This window comes from Asparagus officinalis, chromosome 7 (assembly GCF_001876935.1).
Source record: "Asparagus officinalis chromosome 7, Aspof.V1, whole genome shotgun sequence".
NCBI classification, from domain to species: domain Eukaryota; kingdom Viridiplantae; phylum Streptophyta; class Magnoliopsida; order Asparagales; family Asparagaceae; genus Asparagus; species Asparagus officinalis.
The window spans coordinates 332,381-347,413 of record NC_033800.1 but is presented as its reverse complement, the minus strand read 5'-3'; the positions used below and the strand labels follow the sequence as shown (position 1 = coordinate 347,413).

The 15,033-nt window shown below is 38.6% G+C and overlaps 1 protein-coding gene across 1 annotated transcript; it reads left to right on the top strand.

The window, feature by feature from the left end:
* Positions 6,074-14,392, top strand: LOC109849421. Its single transcript, XM_020419255.1, has 4 exons — positions 6,074-6,405; positions 6,514-6,629; positions 12,044-12,287; positions 13,295-14,392. The coding sequence occupies exons 2-4, from the start codon at positions 6,538-6,540 to the stop codon at positions 14,390-14,392; spliced, it is 1,434 nt and encodes a 477-aa protein (XP_020274844.1). The 5' UTR covers positions 6,074-6,405; positions 6,514-6,537.

Genomic DNA, 15,033 nt, shown 5'->3' with positions numbered 1-15,033 from the left:
AGTTGATAAACAATTTCTGTGTTATTTTCTCGAGAGTTGTATTTTCTTTTATTTTCATTGTAATTCTTTATAAACGATCGAAGTTTTAATGGAATCTGCAATGGAAACAACTTTCGCTGAAAACAACAATTTCTTCACTCCCTTCCGTATCTTCATTTTCTTCCTCTTCATTACTCTGTTCTGCTCCTTCTTCATTCTCCTCACTGCTCTATTTTTCATCTCCCCATTCCAAGTCTAGCTTAATCTGGTCTTCATAGCTTTCATCCCAACTCCACTTCTTGTCTTCCTAAAAAATGACATCTCTGCTAATTACAATCCTCTTCAACACCGGATCATACAGTTTGTATCTCTTTGATTCCTTGCTCGCCCCAAATAAAACACAGCTGCGACTCTTATCTTCAAGCTTTGTTCATTGAGCATCAGGCACATGAGCATGTGCTATACTACCAAAGACTCTCAAGTGTTCAACAGAAGGCTTCACCCCGCTCCAAGCTTCCTCTGACGTCATGTCTTTCACTGACAACGTTGGGCATCTATTAAGAACATAAAATGCCCAGTTCACCGCCTCCGGCCAGAACGTCTTCGGAACATCTTTCTCAATCAATAAACTCCTCACCATATTCATCACTGTCCTGTTCTTCCGTTCTGCTACACCGTTTTGCTGTGGTGTATAGGCGGTGGTCAATTGCCTCTTGATTCCACTCTTTGTACAATAATCGTTGAACTCACTTGATGTGAACTCTCCTCCATGATCTGTTCTTAAACATTTAATGGACAAACATGTCTCCTTTTCTACGCAACTCTTAAATAACTTAAAAGAAGCAAATGCATCTGCCTTATGAACAAGAAAGTGTACCCAAGCCTTCCTACTAAAGTCATCAATGAAACAAATAAAGTACCTCTTGTGGTTGTTGGAAATAAGAGAGATTGGGCCGCAAATATCAGCATGAATTAGCTCCAACTTCTCTGATGCTCTCCATGTGCTTTTCTTCGGAATAACATCTTGGTGTTGCTTCCCTTTCAAGCAATCAATACATACAGTTTTAAACTCAGAGAAACTCGGCAAACCCCTCACCATTCCTTTGTTTTGTAAAGTCTTAAGTCCTTTGTGACTGAGATGGCCATATCTACGGTGCCAGAGATGAGCTAGGTCTTGAGTAGTTGCTTGGAGACACACTTCCTTCTTGATTGGTTGCGTGTTTGATAGCAATACAAACATCCGTTTGGCTGTCATATTGGTTTGAATGATCAAACCCTTCGTGGGATGGTAGATTTGGCATTGATTTGACTGCATTAGAACAACTAGGCCCTTTTCTTGTAGCTGGCCTATATTGAGAAGGTGACTTTTCAACTTCGGCACATAAAACACATCTTTTACAAGATGACTGACACCTTCCAAAGACAATCACACACTTCCTTTGCCAACAACGTTCATTTTTGTATGATTGCCCAATCTGACCACCTGTTTGAATCCTTCTTCTAAGTTACAGAAAAGAGATGAATCACCACATATATGTTGCTGCAGCCTGAATCAATGAACCACACATCATCTCGATTCACTCCATGTGACTCAACATAGGCCATTAGTAGCATCTCCTCCGACTCATCCAGTTTTGCATAATTTATTCACTCCATGTGACTCAACATAGGCCATTAGTAGCATCTCCTCCGACTCATCCAGTTTTGCATAATTTGCTTGCTTCCCCCAACTAGGACACTCGTAATAGTAGCATCTCCTCCGACTCATCCAGTTTTGCATAATTTGCTTGCTTCCCCCAACTAGGACACTCGTATTGGAAGTGTCCGAGTTGATGACATTTGTAGCACTCAACAGTTGCTTTATTGTAATTTTGGCGACCCCTGGGTCTACCTCTTCCTCCTCTGAAAGCAGCTCTCCCATGTCCTCCTCCGCCATAACCCTCATCATGTGACACCTTGAGTGCTTGTTCCTCTCCACCATCCTTCTTGAATTTCTGCTCATGAACAAGTAGTGAACTTTGTAAGGCATCCACGGAGAGCTGATCAATATCCTTTGCTTCTTCTATGGAACAGACAATGTAATTCTATTTTTCAGTGAGAGTTCTCAAAATCTTCTCAACTATCTTGACATTAGTCATTTCTTCCCCACAATTTCTCATGTCGTTTGCAACCACCATTACACGACCAAAGTAGTCAGTGATCGATTCACTTTGCTTCATTGCCAGAACCTCAAAAGTCCTACGAAGACGATTGAGTTGGGCCCTCTGTACGCGAGCGTTGCCCTGGCATTTCATCTTCATGGAATCCCAAAGCTGTTTGGACGTCTCCTTCTGTGTGATTGTCTTTAGAATTGACTTATCAAGTGATTAAAACAAGTAATTCTTGGCCTTCAAATCCTTCAGCTTCATCTCCTCTAAGGTTCTTCTTTGTGTAGCTGTTAGCACCTCTTCATCATCAGGTTGTGAGTAGCCTAATTCCACAACAACCCAATATTCCTTGGATCGGAGGAGATTCTCTATGACCATACTCCAGTGATCATAGTCACCATCGAACTTTGGAATAGAAGGTTGAGCAAAGCCACTATTTGCTTCTGACCCCATCTTTCACACACTCCTTTACTTGTTTTTCTCTCTCACTCACTCTTTCAAATTCTCAAGTCAGGCCCTCGGGCTTGCTCTGACTTTTATTCTAACATAACAACAAACTAAAACTGAATAACAAACTAACAACTAAAAACTGAATAACAAACTAAATCTTATCAATCTTCTTGCTTGTCACGTTCATCTTCGACAATCATATTATGCATTATGATACAAGCAGCCATTATATCATGCAGAGTTCATTTATCCCAAAAACGGGTTGGCCCCTTGATGATAGCAAATCGTGATTGGAGAATACCGAATGCCCGCTCCACATCTTTTCGACATGCTTCTTGCAACATTACAAAATATTATTTCTTTTTATCATCGGAATTGGAAATGATTTGAACAAGTGCTGGCCATTTCGGATATATGCCATCGGCCAAATAATAACCGACATCATAATTTTTTCCTTTAATTGTGTAATGAGTAGGAGGAGCAATACCTTGTGATAGATTGTCGAACAAATTAGACGACTGTAATACATTAATATCGTTATTGGATCCTGGTAAGCCAAAGTATGTGTGCCATATCCATAGATCATATGATGCTACTACTCAAGAATAATGGTTGGACCTCTATGGCGTCCCAAATATTATGATATATTTTCTGGTTTTTAAAATTTAAAGGCTCTTATCAATTTCTTATTATCAATTCATTAAAGATAATTAATCTTATTTAAATATACGATTATATTATATATTACAATTTTAGTATTAATTTATAATATATTTTATATTTTAAATTAATTCATATAATTTTTTATCATTTTATATTTTATATTTTATAAAATCATTTAAAGTATTATATAAATAATTATTTAATAATATATATTTTACAAATGAAGTTTCATATAGAGAGGAGTGGTAGGAGTGACCCTCCTCTAAAAGAGAATATAGAGGGATATATTCTTTGGGGAGGCTGTCCATTGGAGTTGCTCTTAAGAAGCATAAGACGAAGACTAGCCGAATGTGTGAGATGACCAAATATTGAACGAAATAGAAGAATATGCTTCTTGTAGCATCCCTAAAAACATTTAGTAGAAAGACTTTGTTGTTGTTGTACACCTTCTAAAAGTTCATATAATGAATATTTTTTTCTCATCAACACCCAAAAGTCATTTTAATTTGGATACTTCTATAGGCAATAAAAATTGCCTTTACACAAGATAGCTCAAACCTCGCCTATTTGCGTTCGCCTGCATGCTCAAAGCAAGCAAAGCTCGTCCGCATTCAAGAGGTCAAGCAAAAGCTCACCTGTTTGCTTGACTTGCCAGCACAAGTCAAGCTCACCTGAGTCCAAGCCATGCTCGCATGTTTGTTTGGCTCGCCTGCACGAGCCAAACCTCGCCTGTTTGTTTGGCTTGTCTGCACATGCCAAACCTCGCCAACCTCGCATGTTTGCTTGACTCGCCAGCACGAGTCAAGCTCGCCTAATTATCGAGCTCACCAGCACGAGCTCGACCTTGCCTGAACGCCTTGCTCACCCGCACGAGTCAAGCCGTCTGCAGTGAGTTCGCCCACATGAACTCAGCTTGTCAACGAACGCCAGGTCACACGCTCGAGGGGGCCGCCAGCCGACCCCGCCTGTTGGCCAAGCTCGCCTGGACGTTCAAGTAGCTCTCAAGCTGGCATGCAAGCCTGTCAGCCCCGTCTGAACAGCGCAAGCGACTGCTTGCTTGTGGGAGTGGGCCCATCCACTTTCCACGTCCTGGGTAATGAGGCATGACTCCCATCACCCCTATAGTGGTCACATCTCATAGCTATAGGGAGAGTATGCTACTCCTTACTCCTATTAGTGGTCACATCCCACAAAATCAAGGGATGACTCATGCATTCCGTTGCCTATTTATAAGACCCCTTTGCTAACGTGAAAGGGGTTCAGCTAACAATTTGGTTGAGAAGCTTGGCATTTTCAAGACTCTCCAACCAGAGGCTGGATCATTTGGAGACTTGCTCTTAAGGCTCTTGGCTTCTTCTTTTGGAGACTAGCTAATTGGCTCCCTCAAGGCTCTTTAAACAGAGATATTCATTGGCTTGCTTGGTAGAAACTTCCTAGCTCTTTACTTGGATTGTTGAAGTAGACTCAATCTGAACTCTCAGATTTGAGACTCATTAGCTCTCTACAAACTCTTGGTTGAAGTAGACTCAATCTGAACTCTCAGATTTGAGACTCATTAGCTCTCTACAAACTCTTGCATTGTAGCCCTCTCTAAGCTGAACTCTCAGATTTGAGACTCATTAGCTCTCTACAAACTCTTGCATTGTAGCCCTCTCTAAGCTTTTGACATTAATACTCATCAAGCTCGGGTATAATCGAATTCAATCACACAAGAGCTTCTACTGCGTACTGAAGCTCAACCACAATTTCGATCGGATCGTCCAAGGGAAGCAAACTCGACGCAAGCATTCAAGGGAGGCATCCTATCGCTACCAAAGAACCCACGTTAAATAAGAAGAGCATTCTCTTCGTTTCTATTGTAATTTTAATTTTTTGATTTGTAATAAGCCATTCTTATCGATACAAATCTCCCTCCCTTTCGGAAGGAATCAACTTTTACTACCCCACAACTTCTAGCCAAACTTTTCATCATCAAATGTGTCCTGAGTTTGAGAATGTATGAAATATATCTAATATTTTGCTTAGTTGCAAATTTTATTTATCAAAGTTCTCTTTCAGTAATTTTTATAGATAGTTATAACATGTGCATTATGCAAAATACTGGTTTCTTCAACAGAGTGTTTCTTTCTCAATTTTAAACCTGAGAGGTTTATAAAATGACTTAGTTGTTGCTCCTCTGATTTAAAAGGGGTTACTTTATAATTTCTTTTAAAAGTAAAAAAAGATTTTAAAAAAAGGTAGCGGGGAGCTTATGCAAAGTTGGAGAGTTTTTTTTCATTAATGTTTTATCGAGTTAGGAATCACAAAAAAATATATATACAAGCAAATAAAAAAAATAATAAGTCCCACAACGAAAAGGGATAAAGCATGAGGGTCTAAATTTTTTTGTGACCATCAAATTTCGGTGATTCCTACCGGGCAATCCATGTTTCGACGCCTCAATTTCAAGCAATATTTTATTTGACAAATGGCCACACTCTACTCTACAACTGGCCCAATGGATCGGATATTTTGGGCACGGTCGTCGATGTTAGATGATGACGTGGAACGCGATCCGGAACCCAAACTTTACAAAAAGCTTTTAGTTGATAATTCCGCCTCGAATCCGCGGGTCTCCCAATTCCTGTACGCCGCCACGAGAGGGGATAGAAAAAAAAAAAGGTCTTCCTGCGCGTCTCCAACTCTTCAATCACACGATCCCCGTTTAGGTTTTTTTGGTGGACGAGAAGAAGGGAAGAAATTAGGGTTTTCGAATCCCAATTCGTCCCTGATTTGTCTACAGCAAAATGGTTTCACGAGAAACGGGGGATCGGGAGGCCGGGCGACATCACGAGGCCTCAGATCGCCGAGACCGGCAACCGATGCACGGCGGTTCTTCTGAAGAGTCGAGGGAATCGACGGGTCCGCGTCACGGTGAGAAGAATCTCCGGTGATTGAGGGAAGGATCAGGGATTTCTTTCGAGCCGAAGATGATGATGATGAGTCGAGTGGAGACCTGTTGATCGACCGGAGCGAGGTCGAGAACGGAATCATGCGGTGGTTGAGGGCGCTGGATCTTCACGTTATGGGCGCTTGTCGCGCCGAATGAGAGGGCTGAAGCCTCTGCTTAAGCTCAATATTCTCCAACGGAGTCGCTGAGGACAGCCTCCTGGCTCAACTCAGCCAGGTGCGTTCTATCATAATCAGACCCCCATCACCCCCCCCCCCCCCCTCCCTTTTTTTTGGGGTATATTGATGGTCGATGGCCAACGTCTGAGTGTTTATAACTCAACAGCACTTTGAAGCCTCAGAAGTTGGGATGTTAGCGAGGTGTTTGTGTGTTCCTCTGGTGTCTATTCGAGTCGGAAAGGTTTACAAGCAAGGCAACCTTTTGTGCCCATCCTCTACAAGGTAGTTTAATCTACCCAGTTCTACATATTCTACATCATTTGTGTTATTATAGGGTCATCAACCATTAATCATGCATACTAAAAGAGGGGGGAAAAACTGAGTGTTGTATTTTGCCACTCACCTTGACATAACATGAAACAATTTACTCTGTGCCCGTGTAGCTCTTGATCACGTGGCGGGATTTTGATATCCACTTGTTTTTGCCCTTGAATATTGCGCTTCTAATTTCGACTTCTCACAAAGGCTTATAACTCATTGTCTGATTGTGTTGGGCTATATGCTGGCTGAGCTCACCACTCATATAAATTTATAACTTATAATGTAAGCATTTTTCTTGCTTTCTCCCATAATCCCATTTGCTACATTTTTGTAAATGATTTTGTAATCTAGCATGTGTATTTCAATGTTAGAGTGACTGTTCATGTTTTATATTCCAGGGGTAGATCCAGTAATGAGTACTTCAAGTAATTTTATGATGTTTTAGATTAATAGCGGTGAGATGAAATTTGACTTACCACGTTCAACCTCTGACAAACCACGAGGCATATACTGTTTACATCGGAATTATAGATCTCAGGTTTAACTTTGCATACGACAATACTGCAATGCAGCAGAGCTTGAGAGAAAAAAAACAGATTATGGATGTTATATCCAGAATATCATCTTTGTCCCTATTTAGGGAAGGCTGATGTTTAACACTTAAAAAAAGAGAAGAAAAGGTGGGCTAAGATTGGGCCCGCTTTTGAATCTCTAGCCTAGTGACATGAAATGGATGTTGAGATTTAAAAAAAAAAAAATAGAACCAAGGATCTTTTTATTGGATACTTAAACTGATGCTTGTATTAGTAGTGATCATTAGTTAGTATACCGCCAAGGAGCTTTTTATTGGATGCTCAAAATGATGCTTATATCACTAGCTTGAAAAAGTTGGTTTTCTGAGTTTTTTGGCAATAGCCTATGAAACATCTCCTAAACTGCCCATTGTGAGCAAATTTCACTTTTTATTGTTTTCCAGTACTTATCTTTCATAGTCTAGATGTTTTTTGCTACAATTTTTACCTACCAGAATGGTTACTTTCATTTGATTCTTTAGAACGATGCAATATTACTTGCCTCATTTATTTTATGACTTTTATTATTTATGCAACTTTGTGCATACATATCATCAACTGTGTTTTATTAATAATATATTTCATATTGCATAATGTCTGCTTTGAGCAGCAATTACACGACGTATTTTGCTGATTAGTTGATTCATGGCTATATTGATTGTCTCATTAAAAGTAGCTGATTATAGTTCAGAAGTTTATCTATCTCTTTGATATCCAAACTTATTCTTTCCATCTTTTTTTCCTGCATGCAAGTAGTAGAGATAGTAGTCTCAATGTCAATTTAATGTATTAAAAAGCAAATAGGATATCATGTCTGGTTAAAATACAATTGGTTAAACCTTTTAGCACAGTTGATTTATGCCCCTTCATATGGCTGGAATATTATCCTGTATTTGCTACTATTTACCAATCATGGCAGGATTTATGCTTCAGCTTATTAGTGATGACATTGTTCATCCTTCCAAATAAATATGTCTTTTCGTTTGTAGGTAATATGGGCGTGTGTTCTGTATGATCTCTGATGTGAGGAAAAAAGGTAGTTTCTTCCACGTCTTCATAGTTTGTGCTCGCATAGCTGTTTCTTTAGTATTATAGTTATCGTCTATAGGAAATGCCTAATATTGTAATTAGGGAAAAGAATCAGATCATTGATTTTCAAATTTTAATGCTCATGATATGTTTGTTTCATGATTTCATATTTAATTGCATGGTTATATTCATTTATTGTATTTGATCGCATTTGTTTGTTTCATCTCTTCATGTTGCATGGCATCATTTCCAAGCATGTCAATCTTAATGTTTTCGTATAGGAGAGTTCTCTGATAAAGTATACTATTTTATGTCGGTCACTGTCTACCTACACTTTTATCTTTTTTTTTAATTACTACAATCCTGGTTTGTAACTAGGCAAACTGACGAAGCTTCAGCTCCATCTGTATCTTCTGGCAGCCATTCCTCTTTCATTTGACATATATCAACAGATGATTTTAAAAATTAGAGTATGGCCAAAATTTATTTTTTAGCCAGTTGAGGACCATGTGACATGTAAATATCTTTTTCATCATCGTTGTTGCTGTTGTTATATGTATATGAGTTTTTGCCTTAATTTGCTGGGATCTGTTATAAGATACTTAGGAGATATTTGGATAAACTGTTAAGACTTAACTTGCTGCAGGGTATGATCACAAGGATTTGTTTTGCTCACGTTCCAAACTCCTCAGACAAGCTCCTTAACTGAAATTATTAAAAGCAGATATCCATGGTAGAGTTTATTTTAATAGAAATTTATACATAATTTTTTTCTGAAGTCAGTGCACTGGGCTATATTGCTTATAAAAAAAAAAATGAAGAGAAATTTTTAGTGTGTTGTTTAGAATATGGCGCCCTTGTGGCAATCTATTTGATTGTTAAATGTTTTGTTTCTCTTTGGCATATTTTAGGTGCAATTCTTCTCTTGGAGTTGGTAAATCGAGATATCTACTAGTCCCTAAATTACATGATCTGTTTACCTCTTTCTCCTTTCGCTAGCTCGAGAAGATAAATGTGATGTCATATAATCTTTACTAGTTCTGATTATGCCAGAAATGCTTCCATGCATTTGTTATAGATGAATGTGAAGAAGTATCCCCCCTGCTTTCTTATACTCCCCTCACCATCGTTTAAAGTGGAGAGCTTCTACCTTTTAGGTCCAAACATTTGAGCTCATTAGTGTTGGGGAGTAATTAGACCAATTCTAGAGTTAACGGGCTTTAAACAGAAGCTAGGAATCAATTTTAACCCAAAAGCTATAGCTGTTAGGTATTGGCCCCAACTCTTATTTTAAACACTAACCTTTCTTATCCTTCTTTTCTCTTAATTATTTAAAATGGAGAACTTCTAACTTTTAGGTCCAAATATTAGAGCTCATTAGTGTTGGGGAGTAATCAGGCCAATCCTAGAGTTATGGGCTTCAAACAGAATCTAGGAACCAATTTTAACTTGAAAGCTCTAGCTACTTGGTGTTGGCCCCAACTCCTATTTTGAACTCACTACTCTTTCTTATCCTTCTTTTCTCTCAATCGTGTAAAAGTGGAGAACTTCCACCTTCCACCTTTTAGGTCCAAATATTTCAGCTCATTAGTGTTGGGGAGTATCAGGCTAATCCTAAGCTAATGGGTTTAAATAGAAGTTAGGAGCCAATTTTAACTCAAAAGTTATAGCTACTATATATTGGCCCCAACTCCTATTTTAAATACATCACTCTTTCTTATCCTATGTAATGTGGGACTATACTCACATATTAATACCTCAACAACTCCTTAATTTGTGACTATAGTTCAATGTTTAACTATATTTTGATCTTCTATGAGACTCACTAACTTTTGCACCACCTCACTCGTGGACAAACTAACTTTTTGCACAACTTCACTCGTGGGCTAGCAAGACCATGCATTCAACACATGGCTAGAAACATCCATAGGATCTTCCACAACTTCACTTGTGGGGACTAACCAGACTTTATTATCCCTACGGGGGGCATCCATGTGTTCTCCCGACACATTCAAATTTCACATTGCGCTTCACTTTTTTTAATTTTTTAATTACTTGGACCATAACTTTAGCTCTAATACCCAATACTAAAGTTAATAAGCTTTTAATAGAGGTTAGGAACCAATTTTAACCTAAAAGCTATAGTTACTGGGTATTGACCCAACTCCTATTTTAAACAAATCACTCTTTCTTATCCTACCTGGTGTGGGACAATACTCACATATTAATACCTCACCAATTAGAGTAGTGGTATTCAATGTCCTTTTGACTTGAATAGTTTGCTTTTGAAACCCTTATGGTCTGTAGCCCAACAGTGTTTATCAAACTTTTTTAAACTTGTACACAAGAACGGGTTGTATTGTCTTATTTTGGCAGCTCTTTCCTAAGACGATGGCAAGGTATATGAAGTTATAATATGAACGGTTATATACTGGTGCAAAGATATCCTTTTTCTAAAGCTAAGCATTTCCTTCTTTTTTTTCATTTTTTTGAACTGATTGGAAGTACTGCAGGGCATTAGCTTTCAGCTAGTCATTTATACAAGTGGGAAACAAGCGTGATGCATGCAGAATCACAACAAAAGGGATAATTATGTGATTTTGAAATGCATCTGAGGAAAAATAAATTATATAAGCCATTAATTTGAGTCATTTGACCAACGATGCAAGTAGGTTTGGCAATGAAGCCCACCTTGATAGATAAGTTAAAAATAGCTTGTAGTTTGGTTCAAGACTTGTATCATATGAGCCACCACACGTAACCCTTGACATTTATTTATTTTATATATTTTATATGAGAACTTTTCCTATGAAAGGGAGGCATCCAGTATCAAAAACACAACGTAAATGCAAATCTTACAATTTCATGGTGTTGGAATACATGTGTCTGTTATTTAAAGTGATAGACTTGGGTCCTTCAGAAAGGATTTGGATGCAAAACCTGTTGATTGGAATTAAATGTTTTAAATTTTTGGTATCCATCTCATATTCATTATGTCGAAAGTGATTCACAACATTTTGAAGTATTTATAATAAAAAAAACATTTTTTATATTTTGTGGCCTTGAATCAAGAAAGTGATTGACGATCGAAATTGTGTTTTTCTTACACCTACACTAGGACATATAATTCTGGTCCAAACATTTGATATTCATTTGAAGTCTAAACACTTAATAGAAATCACATTTGGTTAAGATTTCACACGTATAAACAGCATTAGACTAAGAAACTCATTATTTAAGTCTTTTATCTGAATGCATCGACAAAATAACTTCAGAAAAACTTCAGTTTTGATTTCTATGTACTTTCCATAATGTAGATCAATTTAAACAGAGTGGATCTGTGACGTGAACTATCAACTGTTGAATTTGAATGGGAAAGATTTAGCTCTGAAGTTGCGCCAAGTCTATCACTTGTTTAAAGTGTGTGAACATTTCGTCAGATTTTTATCAAATGCTCTTTATTTTTGGCTTATAACTTGGTATTTTTTGTGCTACTTTGTGAATCTTTTACGTTGCCATTTTGTTGACTTTGAATTTATCCTTCTTCCCCAATGTTTTTAGTGATTTTTGTTTAGTTTAATCCATTCTGCAACTATATTGTATCGTCTTATCAATTAATTATGATATTTTCACTTGTCTGCTTTTACATCTTTGTGAACTTCTAATGCCGTTGTCTGTTTTGCTAAATGCTAGAAATAATTTTTCTACAAATTTTAATTCAACAGATTCGTTTGTCATATGCCTAACTTTCAAACACAAATTTTCTTTTTACAGGGGCCATCTGAATCTGACCCTTTTACCAACATCTAGCATGCGCCTGTCATTCACTGGGGATGATGGTTGTACTGAGAGATTGGCTGTTCTGAATAATAACTTTGACATCTCAGAAGTGGTTATTGAAGAAATTACAGCTGATAGTTCTGGCCGTTCATTTCTACTAAAACTTCCAGGATCTAAGGTCTTGTTTTTTTGGTGCTCTGAGAAGTCAAAGCTTCATGGTGCTGAGCTTCTTGCAAAGGTATGTTAAAATCCGATTTCTGAAATTACATTTTTATCTTTAGCATAGTGTATTATCTGTCACCATTGATAGTATTGCGGGATACTTCGGTTCTTTGTGCAATGGAAAAAGATAGGAAGCATGCAACTTGGTGTATAATCTGTAATTTTATGTAAAAGATGCAATTAATTGTATATAATTTGAAAGTATACACCTTTTCTTGACGTTCTTAACAGAGGAATAACAGGATGTTATAAACTATAAGTGCAGATGCAATAGCTAGGATGCAGCATTCAGGTAGTTTTCCTGCATGCTATCACACAATGTGTGCACATTGGTAGACCTTCTGGCCTTTTTGGATCATAGTCATTATGGATGTTCTAGCCTAAACTGCCTGTTACCTGCAGATGTAAATGAAGTACCATCTTACCTCAAAATAAAAACACAGACAGAAGCATGTTCTGTTTTCTAAGCCCTTTCACAGCAATATCCCGTTTCCTCTGACAAAGCCCTAAATTTGAAACTGAAAGCCCCCGAAAGGGGGAAGGGTGACAAGGGAAGAGATCTGTCACTGCACACCCTAAGCTACAAGCTCATCCATTTACGACTACATCTACTACATGGATGACCTGTCTGTTGAATGGGTTGAGATCTTTTGGGCTCTTTGCCTTTTTAAGCCAATAGTACACAGTTTAATTAGTATCTATACTGCTATATTTGTGCACCAGGACATGTATTATAGTCACCTCTGGAGGGAAGGCTGGATTGAATTTAGGAAATCTGTATATATAATCAAATTCTCGAGATTGATTGAGGAGGGTTGGGGTGGAGGTGACTGTGAATTGAATCAATGACTTAATACTTAAATATGCCAGCGTTGATAATTTCTAGGCTGATTACCTTATTCAGACTTTTTTTCGGGTTTCCTGTGCTACCATGCAAGTTGCTTGTCAAGCTCAATGTCTTAAGTTTTGTGGTGGTGGTTAGTTCTGAAATATATATCCTTATCTACGTTGTCCATGGAGCAGATGAAAGATTTACTGAGAAGGAAGCCAACTTTATCACATTTAACTGGAATTTCTGAATCACGTTTTGAATCTTTTGCAACTCATCTCCGGATGTATCTTCTTGGATCGTCAAATGCTCCAGAAGCTAATCCACTCTCTCCATCAGTTGAATCACCAGCCATTGTTCATGTAGCGGGCAAAGATGTTTCTTCTCTATCTCAAGTTTTGGAGGCTTCCCGTTGCCATTTCAGAGCATCTCATGCATCAACTGGTCTGCCTTCCCACCAAGACGGTCTCACTCCAAGACCAACGACCTTCAAGAATGGGGCTACGAGAAGCCTTCCGTCGACTAGAGGTATTAGAGAGAAGCTCAGGAAACGTGGAGATATCAGCAATCCTAGCTTATTTATCAATAGCCAGCTGACAACATCTGTGCCCTCGTCTTCACAAACAATTGGCAATTGTGAAGATGACAGTATGAGGCCAAGTGATGGCTGTGACTTGTTACCCCTCATCTCTCATGCTGAAATTTCTCATTTATCTTCTTCTCCACCACCATCTATTTCTTTATTGCCCGACCTTCCTCTGCCCAAGATTAGTACCTCGAAGTCTATGTTCTCACCATATTACTGTTTGTGTCCTCCTTGCCCTTCTTCTCTTCAATATTCTCTAACCCCTTCTCATCTGCCACTTCCAGTCACCTATGATGAATCTATTCCTCTACCACCTCTGTCATCCCTGCTGTCATCTGGGCCTCCAGGCCCACCAGTTATATCCAACTCTGGTGTTCCTGTTCCAACATGGAACCTTCCTTCACTTCTTCCTGAGCCAATTGTTCGTCTCCCACTTCCCGTTACCTCACTTGTTACGTTGCCAACTTCACAGCAGTTTCCGACTTTTACACCGTACATGTCTGATCCAATTGTTCATACTCCAGTAATTGATGTTTGCTCCTTAGGCCAGGGCTATCTCGTGAGCACGGGGCCTGCCATATCTTCTGCAGTACCACCTTTGCTTCCGAGCTTCGTGAACCATCCTCTTATTCCCAATACAGAGTCTGCGGTGGAAAAGAATGCAAGGGAAACACTAAGGATGCTTATGGCTTTTGCCATTCCTTAACAGGATAGATGCGTCATTCTCCACTGCTCCTGTGAGTTAGCACCCTTTTGTTTAGAGGTCAAACGTGTTACTTTTCCTTCAGACTAGGTTATGCCTTTTTTTTTTTTACTGACTTGTTTCCTTGGTTGTTAAAGGGGAGCCATGGCGGTAGCCTAGGCCTCCTTGGAGGTTCTCTGGAGGTTGAAGCAGTTGTAACGGGTTTGTCGTCGATTGGTTTGACTTCATCAAGAGATAAATTTGTTTGTGACAGTATTGAAGGAGGCAAGACGAAGATGAGCAATGGTATGGAGGATCAGACGCCAAGCTCTCCAAATTCTGAGGGATTCGACTTTGCTGAAGGTGGTTTGTCAGACTGACTTGGGAGAACACCAGGACCATTAGACGATTCAGATTACATGTATATGTTGATAGGGCAATTGCTGTGTTGGATGTTTGCAATCGATGTGGGTTTGTTTCTTTCCATTTTGTGCAGCTCGGCCTGAAAATGGTCTCTGCTTGCTAATGCAAGTTTGTACATTTTGTTGTTGTTGTTGTAATGGAGCCAATGTTGAAACTGTAATTACTTTTTGGTTAATTTCTCTAGGGGGTTTTAATGCAGTCGATTATAATGTTGGTAGTCTTTTAAATTAAAAAGATCCCTT

Bases quoted from the DNA above. Each gene is read 5' to 3' on its own strand.
- LOC109849421 (XM_020419255.1), top strand. From the start codon at position 6,538: ATGTTAGCGAGGTGTTTGTGTGTTCCTCTGGTGTCTATTCGAGTCGGA. The intron at 6,630-12,043 runs GTAGTTTAATCT...TTCTTTTTACAG, and splicing joins TTGTGCCCATCCTCTACAAG to GGGCCATCTGAATCTGACCC. The intron at 12,288-13,294 runs GTATGTTAAAAT...TCCATGGAGCAG, and splicing joins GTGCTGAGCTTCTTGCAAAG to ATGAAAGATTTACTGAGAAG.